Source organism: Ylistrum balloti, unplaced genomic scaffold, assembly GCF_031769215.1.
Source record: "Ylistrum balloti isolate Yb309-2 unplaced genomic scaffold, AGI_CSIRO_Ybal_v1 Utg371260, whole genome shotgun sequence".
Lineage (NCBI taxonomy): Eukaryota > Metazoa > Mollusca > Bivalvia > Pectinida > Pectinidae > Ylistrum > Ylistrum balloti.
Window position 1 is genome coordinate 316639 of NW_026782679.1, and position 13681 is coordinate 330319.

General features: G+C 37.3%; 2 protein-coding genes across 2 annotated transcripts; both read right to left on the reverse strand.

Annotated features, from left to right (window-relative positions):
• Window positions 1-561: 561 nt before the first annotated feature.
• LOC132561660 (neuropilin and tolloid-like protein 1) lies at window positions 562-2941 on the reverse strand. The gene is made up of 4 exons (XM_060226361.1): window positions 2872-2941; window positions 1514-1741; window positions 1022-1162; window positions 562-767 (listed from the first exon to the last, which is right to left on the reverse strand). The coding sequence occupies exons 1-4, from the start codon at window positions 2939-2941 to the stop codon at window positions 562-564; spliced, it is 645 nt and encodes a 214-aa protein (XP_060082344.1).
• A 3713-nt stretch (window positions 2942-6654) lies between these two features.
• Window positions 6655-8916, reverse strand: LOC132561655 (neuropilin and tolloid-like protein 2). The gene is made up of 4 exons (XM_060226355.1): window positions 8835-8916; window positions 7623-7850; window positions 7295-7432; window positions 6655-6893 (listed from the first exon to the last, which is right to left on the reverse strand). Exons 1-4 carry the CDS (start codon window positions 8902-8904, stop codon window positions 6655-6657), a joined length of 675 nt encoding a protein of 224 aa, XP_060082338.1. The 5' UTR covers window positions 8905-8916.
• Between the last annotated feature and the right edge of the window lie 4765 nt (window positions 8917-13681).

Sequence of the window (13681 nt, forward strand, 5' to 3'; positions counted from 1 at the left end):
GGCGCAAAAAACCTGGTATCGCCGTGGGCTTTATAATCCTCAATTATTCCAACTGTTAAATGTAAAACCCTGAGGAAAAGCCAAGAACATTTCAATGGTCGTTACTAAATGGTAGAACTTTAAAGGATGAATCACTCAATCATTTAATTAGTAGAATGCGTTGTGGATATTAGATTTTTTACAATTGATATTATGTAGTCTTACAGTAAGCCCCGAATATAAACAATATATACATGTATATACAAGCACTGACAGAGCTCTCCATCCAACATTTACATATTATGTAACCGGAGCATGAATGGTATACTGACAGTGGCTTCCCCGCAGCAGCAAACCCCGGGCTTTAGCAATATACCAAAAAGGTACTTCACACTACAGTAAACCTTGAGGGTAAATAATATATAACAAATATTTCGTCCAAATGGTGAACTCCCCAGCATAAACAATATACAAACAGAGATTTTATCCCAATAGTAAACGATATAATGACATAGATTTTCATGCGCGTGAACCTCTCTATATCACGATTTTGTATTGGTCAATAACCTGATGCAATGACGGTTATGTTCGTAGCTTTTGGGAGATACTGAATAAGAACAGGAATACCGTCATTATAAGATATGACGAACTTGAATGTCGAGCACCACCGCCGGAGCAGTGCGTTTCGTCACTAGCGTTACCGCAGTTGTCATAGCCATCACAGTGGAGGTTCCGGGCGATACACCATTTATTGGAACATTCGTACTCACGTACAGAGCATGGACCATCTACAATTAAAACATGAACTATGTTAGGGAAGTATGTATAACTTATTATATCGACATTGAGATATAGCGGATGTCGATGTCGATATTCCGTAATATCATTTTATCACATGTAATGACTTAAATTTTGTCTAATAATTCGAAAATGCATTGAAATGACATTAAAATACATTATTTAACACACATATTTAAAATGTATTACCATACATACTTATTAATCAATTATAAAGTTCCCCTTAAAAGCTTTCATTACATACCTTTGAAATATGAAGTCACCAGTATATCAAATCCGCCATGGAAGTTCCAGTTATCTGTAGTTAACGCGAGTGTAAATCCGTGAAGTGTTGAATTGAACACCGTCAGCGGAAGTCTCGACTTTTGACCACAAAGCCCAAGTGCTAAAAGGTTGTACAAAACAAACACAAATGAACAGTAACTTTTGATAGAATTTTAGAGTTAGATACAGCAGAGACAAACAACGAATTCAGCTGCATCTTACAGTTGTTTCGTCCTTCTTGGGCTCGTCAGGGATGCTTAAAGGGGATCAAGTTTGAGGCCTTGAAGGTGACTGAGGAAAAGCTAAACACGAAGTCAGAACTTCAATAAAGAGGTGCACAGGCCCCATAAAATACATTAGATTAATGTTTTACATTTCAATATTTTGACAAGAATTTTACAGTTTACTTGACTGCACGCTATGGTTTTGAGAAGATTTCATGAAGACATTTGAGGGGATGGTTGAAACCTACCTACTATATTATTGGGTACAATCCCCTTTCCGTCGTAAAGCGTCAGAAAACCTTGGGCACATGTGATATTAAAGGTGCGTATGTGGACGAGCTCGTTCGTCTCCTTGCTGTTAGACATGAGGAAGATGTTACATGACGTCCTCGCCCTCAAGTAGTCACCTCTAGAGGACACGATCCTCACAGAATCATCCACTATAAACGTCTTATTACAGTGGTCATCCATATACACTGTTAATAAAAAGATTCAGACCGAGGCGAAGCGTGACTTCGAAATATACTATACATGGTAATAAAAAGATATAGATTCAGACCGAGGCGAAGCGTGATTTCGAAATATACTATACATGGTAATAAAAAGATATAGATTCAGACCGAGGCGAAGCGTGACTTCGACATATACATGGTTATAAAAAAGATATAGATTCAAACCGAGGCGAATGGTGACTTCGAAATATACTCTGGTAATATAATGGGACTGTAGATTCATACTGAGACGAAGGGTTACTTCGAAATATATTGGTAAACAAAAAATATTATGAATTCAGACTAAGGCGAAAATTGGCTTCGAAATATACACTGGTAACTAAAAGGGGACTACAGAGTCAAACCGGAGCGAAGATGGCTTCGAAATATTCATTGGTAATAGAAAGGAGCTCTATATTCAGACGGAAGCAAAGGGTTTCTTGGGAATATAAACAGGTAATAAAAATGGACTATAGATTAGGAAAGAAACGAATGGTGACATCGAAATATGCACTGGTAATAAAAAGGACTATAGATTTAGACTAAGGCGAAAGATGGCGTTTGAATAAACACGGATAACAGAAAATGAGCTAGAGATTCAGACCAAGGCGAAATCTGGCCTCGATATATTCACTGGTAATAAAAAAGACTATAGATTCAGACATAGGCGAAAGATGGCTTCAAAGTATACACTGGTAATAGAAAATGAGCTAGGGATTAAAAAAAGAACGCTGGACGAAAAGGTTGGCTAGGGTTTATACTGAATATTTTTGTACGTTGGTTACCTTATACAGAGTTCGATGAAGTTGTTTGAACATATACTGGTAACAAAATGGTTACAGTATCAGGACAAATTCCTGAAACCTACACCTTAGTATTTCAGTCTAGAATCTCGTCTCATGTTTAGTTGATATTAAGAATTAGCTTACGCATCCAGAAACATTTAGCAGTAAGCTTCTGTACTAACGTTCTTTGAAATACATGTATGTATAGATTTATACAAGGTGTATTCAATATCACGCCTGGTTTATGCGTTTATATGTTTAGTAAAGACAAAACTACACTGAAAGAGTATCTTCCGTAGTATGACTATGTATGACACACATATATGTTACCTGTTGTCATGGAGATTGCCCGCGTTGCTATGCAACACATCACGGCCAGTTGTAAAACAAACTTTTCCATTTCCAGCTGTTAATTTGCAAATGATCACAGAAAACTGAAGACGTGTTGCGCCGTTATACAACTGATTAACACAGCGTTTGGATGTCTATATGACCTCACACAATAGACTCATTGATAACCTGTGTATATCTGGTCACAAAATCATAGGATATCAACACACAGGTTCGTGTACGACAGGTGAAGAGCTGATAATACAGGATAAAGGAATGTCGTGTTTATTAAAAAATAATTTATTGATAATTTATTGACCACATCTATGTATATACCCATCAGAAAAAAAGAAAGAAAGGACATGGCAGCCTCTTCTATATCAACTAGTTCTCAATTGAGAATTTGGCATTACTTAATTGGATTTACAAAGGTTCACATGGCGGGTGTCGTCGACGAAGCAGAAGACGCTTACTCCTCCGAAACACATGGTCTTATTCTCCTTGTACTTTTTCAGGAGTCTCCATGTAAATCTTTCTTTTTTTATATTTTCCCCTAGTTTTGTGGAATTTGAGTTTGGATTATTGTTATGTTGACATGTTGGTATTTTTCTTGCTGCTTATTTGCAACCTTTTTCGAAGTTGTCCGTCAAATTATAATTTATGTGAATGAACTTGAAAGCTTTTAGCTGCTTTCGAAATGTATTATTATAAACGATTCTTCTTGCAGTTATCGATTGCATAAACATGAATAATCATAAGAAACATGTTTTTGATGTAGCTAAGATGATAATGTTTAAGTTAAACAATTTCACGTGCTCCTTTTCCACATTGCCCGTACTTTCTTACGGGGATAAAATCGTAAACACGTGACGGCACGTGTCCTATGTGAGGTACATACATATATGTCTGATATTACTAAATGGGTAGAACTTAGTAGATATATAGGTATAGGTCAATATATCGAGGTCATTGAAATGAGTTATTTAATTTCAGTTATATTTTAGTCTTATGGACTTACTCTTTATTCACACGTCTTTTGGCGGTCGTTTTTTTTTTCATTTGGGAACGTTGATAACGCGGAAATTGCTTACCATTCATGAACACCTGGTCTTATTCTCCTTGTACTTTTTCATGACTCTTCTTGTAAGTTCCATCGAATTTGAGTTTGAATTAGGATTCTGATGGCATATCAGTATTTCTTTGTCTTTTCTTCAAGCCTTCAATTTGGATTTCCATCTTTTTACCTCTGTATCACAATAGTCCAACACAGAACGACACAAACATGGTTTTATTTATTATATACCAAACGGCATGTGGTGAAAGATCTCACTAGAACATTGTGTGGTACAATCTGGAGATAGCCGAGTCAAGCCGATGGCATATTGCCTCCGTGGTTTACCATTGATCTTGAACTTCCAATTGGAATGAACTGGGGAAATGCAACATTGACATTGACAAATTGACTTCTAGAGATTGAGATTTAGGCAAGGTTTCTCCGAGATTTCTTTCTTTCTTTATTCAGTTTTGCATTTAACTCACACTATTGGCAAATCTGCTCGACTTTGTCCGTCGGTCGTGTATATTTGAAACATTACCGAGATTTAAGTACGAACAATAAGTAATCTCCACCTTATCGGGAAATCTTTAGTGAGTATCACAAAACATTGTATGATGTTGGTATCAACTTTAATACGTAGTATTATCTATTAATATAGTCTTATCTGATCCTATGTTGTCTAATCAAATATATCGTACCAGACTTACCAGATAGCGTACACTGTGGAGACCTCTCTGGTAAACCCAACACTTACAATACTAGATTGCTCTGCACGGTATAACTAGAATAAAGTTAAGGAAATCTATTTTTACCATATTTGTCCGAAGATACATCTTCTCCAATGGTTAAGTATTTTCCTTCATGGAAACGTCTCTGGTCACCTTGGTGACAGGCATTGACGTATCATATTGGCATTATTGGTGTTTTATTAGAGATGTGTGGATGTCAGAGCGCCGAAACTAATTGACAAGTTTGTTTTATTTTCAATATCACGATTGTTGTGCTGACGGACAAGCCTGAAACAGGAAGCCTGTCGGAAGTTTGATGACATCACTATGATAATTATAGTAGGTCGATCCTATGTACTTGTTTGATAAAGAAATAGACGTTTGTGATAGCCATTAGTTAACAGATCGGTTTAACTACTCTATTAGAATTCATACTTTCTAACTAGGTTGTTACACCGGACGCGTTCTATTTGCGGGCATCTGGTCTAAAAGGTTGTTTTTTTAATGTGGCTCTGTTAAATCCTTTTTATGTCGTCATTAAATTCCAACCATGTTTTGTTAATATACTTTTCTCAAAATTGGTTTTGTGATTTGTTACAAACTTGTGGACAAATAAGCACAACAGAGGCGCGTACGTATAGTGATTATTGAAGGATGTTTTGGTCAACGTCAAGAAATGTTGTTGTGTGATACAATGGTTTTACCATGTCCGCTGTTGTTTGGTTGTCAAAACCACAACTTTTACTTCCATCTGTATGACAATCGTGCTATTTGAAATAATTAGAATTGATATATTTTTATAAGATACCATAACGAAAACGCTTACCCTTCTGGGACGCTTATTTACTTTGCTCATATTTTGCCGGTTTGGTCAAAGTTGAGTTTGAATATAAATTTTATTGCCATGTCCAAGCGTGGTTTAAATTAGCCCTAGCCTCTGGTAATTTGTTTATTAACATCTCAGTGTTATCGTTGGTGTTTAGACATCACACTATCGTAGTTTGATACAGACTATCTCAGGCCTAAATCTTATCTCCGTTATAAATATCAGTCGGTAGGCCTACGCATATTGTGATAGTATGTACATTGCAACTACATGTACGTTTGCTGGAACTTGTAGATTAAGTAAGCTAAGCGATGGATAATTCAGAAGTCATGTACTAACATAGGAAAAGTAATCCATATGATATATGATTGAATTGTATAATTAAATAGATTAAATTTTATTTACTATCTTCTTTCATATGTATACAAATTTCCAGTCCGAACAGTGCCTGTTATTAAATCAGACTGGAACAGTTAACAACGAGCAGAAATATATACGAACAAACGAAATCCTTGTTTATAGCTTTCATTATGCATTCTTTCTTCGTCGAGTAATCTAAGTTTGAAAATCGATCATTCCAATGCAGTTTTTAACAATATCATTTGAACAGATAGCAAAACCTGCAGTGGTAAAATATTTTCTAATGTGTTTTGTAATATCCATATAACAGAAGCGCCATGGGAAACACCGTGCTATTTCACACAACAAACCACAAGACAACGGGTTTTTGCGGATACGTTCCCCGTTTTATATGTTTAAATCTTCGCCATCATTACCTAGGAGTGGTCCCTCTGTTAACCCCTTGGGTGTGCCAGATAGAACGTGCTAAAACACTTCTCACACGATTTCATATCACAAATTGATGACGTCATCAACTTCGACGTCCATTTTTACAACGACATATTATTACCGCCATATACTTAAACTCGAGTCGAGAACACGGAACAGTACAATTCTAATACTAACTTTGGCGATGTACATGATTCACATTTGAAATAAATGATATCCCCATCACCATACTCGCCTGTGCTAGGAATAAAGTTATTACATGTTAAAGCAATGTTTAAGACTGATGTACGAAAACAACAAATAGTCCATTCAGGGCAACTGTAGTCGAAATGTTGCTGAAAACATTCTCTATCAGGATAACAGGTATATGTTGACTTCTGTCATTAAAACCTGCCGTATGTCCGTCTACGACGAAATATTGACACAACAATGATGATCGGGAGACATATTACGACAAAACATCCGCCTAGTACGATCGCCACGATAACACCTGCTCCGAGAACGATGGTGCTACTACACAGGTATTCGTCACTGTTGTCACCGCAGTTATTATAGCCGTTACAGGAGAGACTGCTGTCGATACATCGGCTGTTATCACACTGGAACCCAAACGTACAGGTACCTAGGGGAACAATATGGCATGCTTTAGCAGGAGATATTTCTACATTTATTGAAAAAAAAACCTCTAAGGGCCTTTCTAAAAACGTACAAATAATAAAACAAACTTAACCTTTATCCTGCAACTTTTTCGTCAATTAAATCTTTGTTGTGCTTAAAATAGGAAAAGAGTTGACCTATGCAACAAGGCATTGATAAATTATCATTGTTCATTTATTATATTTTTAAATTGGTGACTTTAAGCTAATTACTTGTGTTAGTTTACAATTTTCTGGCACTAAACCATGACAATGATTTTATAATTTTCTGGCACTGATCCATGACAATGATATTACAATTTTCTGGCACTGATCCATGACAATCATTTTACAATTTTCTGACACTGAACCATGACAATGATTTTACCTCTACTGTATGATGTCACTATGATGTCATATGCACTGGAAGAAATTGTTGACGCTGTCATCAAATTGAATGTTAAAGCGTTTCGAGTAGAAGTAAATGTTTTCTTTGGCAAATTGTATGCAGACAGCCCACACATATCTGGTAAAACAAAATATACAGGTAAAGCACACGAAAAATTCGTAGAATCTTACTCTATCATAGAAATCGTAAGATATAAAAACTGGACATTAAATCATCGATAATCACGACAGCACACTCTAGCTTATCGATGTATACACCTGTGGTACACGTTTATATTTGGATGTGTCTGAATTACGTTTGATCTTACCCTGTATTTTACGGTTCCTGTTTTCGCCATCGTACACCGATACAGTCACATAATTACATAATGAATCCATGGACCTGACAACAGCGACCAGCTGGTCCTCGGGCTTGGCCCGGACTGTCAGTGTACAGTTCAGGTTTCGGTTAAGTTTGGAATATCTCGATGCCTTTATTCGAGCTGCTGTGTCAACGTAGGTGACCACGGTAGATACACAGTTGTCGTCCATGTACACTGTAATAGGTCAGCAATGCCCAAGAAAACAAAAGCAGTAAAAAACAGGAATTCAGAGGGATTTTATTTTGTTTATCTCTCGCAGAAATGTGTATTTTAGTGTCATTATTTTGCGTATGAAAATGAAAATGTGCTTTGCATGTAAACGGGAAAGAATGTTGCAGGGTAAAATGATCTATTTTATCTAAATGTAACAATTAAAGAAAAACCAGGAAAATTAAGAAACCTTACATACCTGACCAAATAACAACTGCACATCAACGTTACAAAACATACCTTACAAGCACAAACACAAACCTGTAAACGTCACAACATGAGACATAACAACGGCCGCGTTTTTTTCATATGCGCAGCCGTTACATTTAGATAAAACAAAATAGATAATTTTACCCTGCTACAGTTACCCTTGTTCTCATTAGGGAACGCGACATTACCTATTTAGATTATCAATGTTTTCACGGTGGGAATTGTCGATGAATCAGAAACTTTCATTCTGTCGTTACTTCTTGTTGTGTTTACTTACATTATCCATAAGTATATTGAAATCATAACGACAGCGAACATTTGAAGAGAGTCTTCTTTGATTAATGAAATATTAATTGGATATCCTTGCTATCTTGATATTTATAAGCATATCATAGCAACCTTAACACAGCGAACCGATAAAATGCGAATATCCTTGAACTCAGAAAGAATTATTTCGGTCACTAAAGTTGAAAATGAATATTTATACATGAAATAAAAACGTTCCATTTAAACAGAAATATTTGTTAATCTCATGTAAGTCTTGTTTGCATTGCCATGGAAACTTTAGACATGGAAGTTTAAAAAGCCTGTTGTACTTACAGTATACTCAGCTAACATACGTACACAGTGATAATTCAGTTTGATCGCCTTAAGTGTAGTGTCTCAGCAATGTAAAATGATTCATAGGCTGTACTTAAAACGAAAAGAAAAAAAAACAAGTTCGATGTATCAACTCACGTGTTTGTAAAGAAAAAACTTCAACAAATGAAAGACATATGAGGACAAACTGGAGAGTTGAAGTCTTCATCTTCAGGGTATGTTGGGTCCGTTAGTCCACACGCTGTCGTCCTTTCAAATGTTTCTTTGTTTATATGAAGATACTGTTTTATCACATGACCGATTTATCTAACTCGGCTATCCCTTCATATACCTATATTTAGATTTATAATCATATGACATTTGCCTCATATCCTGGAGTAATCTGTCAACTAATACACGTCCATACAGTTGTCATAAAATCTAAGTTACACCGATAAATATTAGTAAACACTTGATAATTGGTGTCCATTGTGTACTCAAGTAAGTCAGTTAGGTCTAGTTTAACTGATAATATGTATACCCTGTATATCTATTACCTTCGTCGTTAGCATATCATACCTCTGTATTTCGCGTTATCATTTCTTTATTGTAAGCCTAGCTATGGTGATGTTCTTGATGTTAGTTGATTTTAGTTGTCGGGTGGCCTTCCCCGATACCAAGATAATTTAAGGGTATATGCCACTTCTTTTCTACAGATATCGGTTAATTAGCATATGTTGTTTTTGTATTTGTTTTCCCCATCCCGATATATGTTCCTCAGCAGGTCAATTATCAAAGTTAATGGAACAATGTCTTAAATAAGCGCAAGGAAACACAAGAGTTCAGAACAACAGAACAAGCAAACATACAAGAGAACCAACAGTCATACTAACGAGTAAGAACAACAGACCCACGAGGCGTTCTAACGAGTAAGAACAACAGAACCAATAGGCGTACTAGCGAGTAAACACATCAGAACCAACAGACGTACTAACGATTAAGAACAACAGACCCAACAGGCGTACTGACGAGTAAGAACAGACCCAACAGACGTACCAACGAGTAAGAACAACAGACCCAACAGACATACTAACGAGTAAGAACAACAGAACCAACAGACATACTAACGAGTAAGAACAACAGAACCAACAGACATACTAACGAGTAAGAACAACAGAACCAACAGGCATACTAACGAGTAAGAACATCAGAACCAACAGGCCTACTACCGAGTAAGAACATCAGAACCAACAGACATACTAACGAGTCAGAACAACAGAACCAACAGACATACTAACGAGTAAGAACAACAGAACCAACAGACATACTAACGAGTAAGAACAACAGAACCAACAGACATACTAACGAGTAAGAACAACAGAACCAACAGACATACTAACGAGTAAGAACAACAGAACCAACAGACATACTAACGAGTAAGAACAACAGAACCAACAGACATACTAACGAGTAAGAACATCAGAACCAACAGACATACTAACGAGTAAGAACATCAGAACCAACAGACATACCAACGAGTAAGAACAACAGAACCAACAGACATACTAACGAGTAAGAACAACAGAACCAACAGACATACTAACGAGTAAGAACATCAGAACCAACAGGCGTACTAACGAGTAAGAACATCAGAACCAACAGACATACTACCGAGTAAGAACATCAGAACCAACAGACATACCAACGAGTAAAAACATCAGAACCAACAGACATACTAACGAGTAAGAACATCAGAACCAACAGACGTACTAACGAGTAAGAACATCAGAACCAACAGACATACTACCGAGTAAGAACATCAGAACCAACAGACATACTAACAGTAAGAACACAGAACCAACAGACATACTAACGAGTAAGAACAGACATAAGAACATCAGAACCAACAGACATACTAACGAGTAAGAACATCAGAACCAACAGACATACCAACGAGTAAGAACATCAGAACCAACAGACATACTAACGAGTAAGAACAACAGAACCAACAGACATACTAGCGAGTAAGAACAACAGAACCAACAGGGGTACTAACGAGTAAAAACATCAGAACCAACAGACATACTAACGAGGAGTAAAAACATCAGAACCAACAGACATACCAACGAGTAAGAACATCAGAACCAACAGACATACTACCGAGTAAGAACATCAGAACCAACAGACATACTAACGAGTCAGAACAACAACAACGAACCAACAGACATACCAACGAGTAAAAACATCAGAACCAACAGACATACTAACGAGTAAGAACATCAGAACCAACAGACATACTTCCGAGTAAGAACATCAGAACCAACCGACATACTAACGAGTAAGAACATCAGAACCAACAGACATACTAACGAGTAAGAACATCAGAACCAACAGACATACTACCGAGTAAGAACATCAGAACCAACAGGCGTACTAACGAGTCAGAACATCAGAACCAACAGACATACTACCGAGTAAGAACATCAGAACCAACAGACATACTAACGAGTAAGAACATCAGAACCAACAGACATACTAACCGAGTAAGAACATCAGAACCAACAGACATACTAACGAAGACATACTAACGAGTAAGAACATCAGAACCAACAGACATACTAACGAGTAAGAACATCAGAACCAACAGACATACTACCGAGTAAGAACATCAGAACCAACAGACGTACTAACGAGTCAGAACACCAGAACCAACAGACATACTAACGAGTAAGAACATCAGAACCAACAGACATACCAACGGGTAAGAACATCAGAACCAACAGACATAGTAACGAGTAAGAACAACAGAACCAACAGACATACCAACGGGTAAGAACAACAGAACCAACAGACATACCAACGAGTAAGAACATCAGAACCAACAGACATACTAACGAGTAAGAACATCAGAACAAACAGGGGTACTAACGAGTAAGAACATCAGATCCAACAGGCATACTACCTAGTAAGAACATCAGAACCAACAGACATACTAACGAGTAAAAACATCAGAACCAACAGGCGTACAAACGAGTAAGACCATCAGACCCAACAGACATACTAACGAGTAAAAACATCAGAACCAACAGACATACTAACGGGTAAAAACATCAGAACCAACAGACGTACTAACGAGTAAGAACATCAGAACCAACAGACATACTACCGAGTAAGAACATCAGAACCAACAGACGTACTAACGAGTAAGAACAACAGAACCAACAACGAGTAAGAACATCAGAACCAACAGACATACCAACGAGTAAGAACATCAGAACCAACAGACATACTACCGAGTAAGAACATCAGAACCAACAGACATACTAACGAGTAAGAACATCAGAACCAACAGACATACTAACGAGTAAGAACATCAGAACAACAGAACCAACAGACATACTAGCGAGTAAGAACAACAGAACCAACAGACATACTAACAACAGACATACTAACGAGTAAGAACATCAGAACAACAGAACCGAGTAAGAACATCAGAACCAACAGACATAGAGTAAAAACATCAGAACCAACAGACATACCAACGAGTAAGAACATCAGAACCAACAGACATACTACCGAGTAAGAACATCAGAACCAACAGACATACTAACGAGTCAGAACACCAGAACCAACAGGCGTACTACCGAGTAAGAACATCAGAACCAACAGGGGTACTAACGAGTAAAAACATCAGAACCAACAGACATACTAACGAGTAAGAACATCAGAACCAACAGACATACTAACGAGTAAGAACATCAGAACCAACAGACATATACTAAGAACATCAAGACATACTAACGAGTAAGAACATCAGAACCAACAGACATACTAACGAGTAAGAACATCAGAACCAACAGACATACTAACGAGTAAGAACATCAGAACCAACAGACATACCAACGAGTAAGAACATCAGAACCAACAGACATACTAACGAGTAAGAACATCAGAACCAACAGGCATACTACCGAGTAAGAACATCAGAACCAACAGACATACTAACGAGTAAGAACATCAGAACCAACAGACATACTAACGAGTAAGAACATCAGAACCAACAGACATACTACCGAGTAAGAACATCAGAAACAACAGGCGTACTACCGAGTAAGAACATCAGAACCAACAGGCGTACTAACGAGTCAGAACATCAGAACCAACAGACATACTAACGAGTCAGAACATCAGAACCAACAGACATACTAACGAGTCAGAACATCAGAACCAACAGACATACCAACGAGTAAGAACAACAGAACCAACAGACATACTACCGAGTAAGAACATCAGAACCAACAGACATACTAACGAGTATGAACATCAGAACCAACAGACATACCAACGAGTAAGAACATCAGAACCAACAGACATACTACCGAGTAAGAACATCAGAACCAACAGACATACTAACGAGTAAGAACATCAGAACCAACAGACATACTAACGAGTAAGAACATCAGAACCAACAGACATACTAACGAGTAAGAACATCAGAACCAACAGGCGTACTACCGAGTAAGAACATCAGAACCAACAGACATACCAACGAGTAAAAACATCAGAACCAACAGACATACTAACGAGTAAGAACATCAGAACCAACAGACATACTAACGAGTAAGAACATCAGAACCAACAGACATACTAACGAGTCAGAACATCAGAACCAACAGACATACTAACGAGTAAGAACAACAGAACCAACAGACATACTAACGAGTAAGAACAACAGAACCAACAGACATACTAACGAGTCAGAACATCAGAACCAACAGACATACCAACGAGTAAGAACAACAGAACCAACAGGCATACTAACGAGTAAGAACATCAGAACCAACAGACATACTAATGAGTAAGAACATCAGAACCAACAGGCGTACTACCGAGTAAGAACATCAGAACCAACAGACATACTACCGAGTAAGAACATCAGAACCAACAGACATACCAACAGACATAACGAGTAAGTAAGAACATCAGAACCAACAGACATACCAACG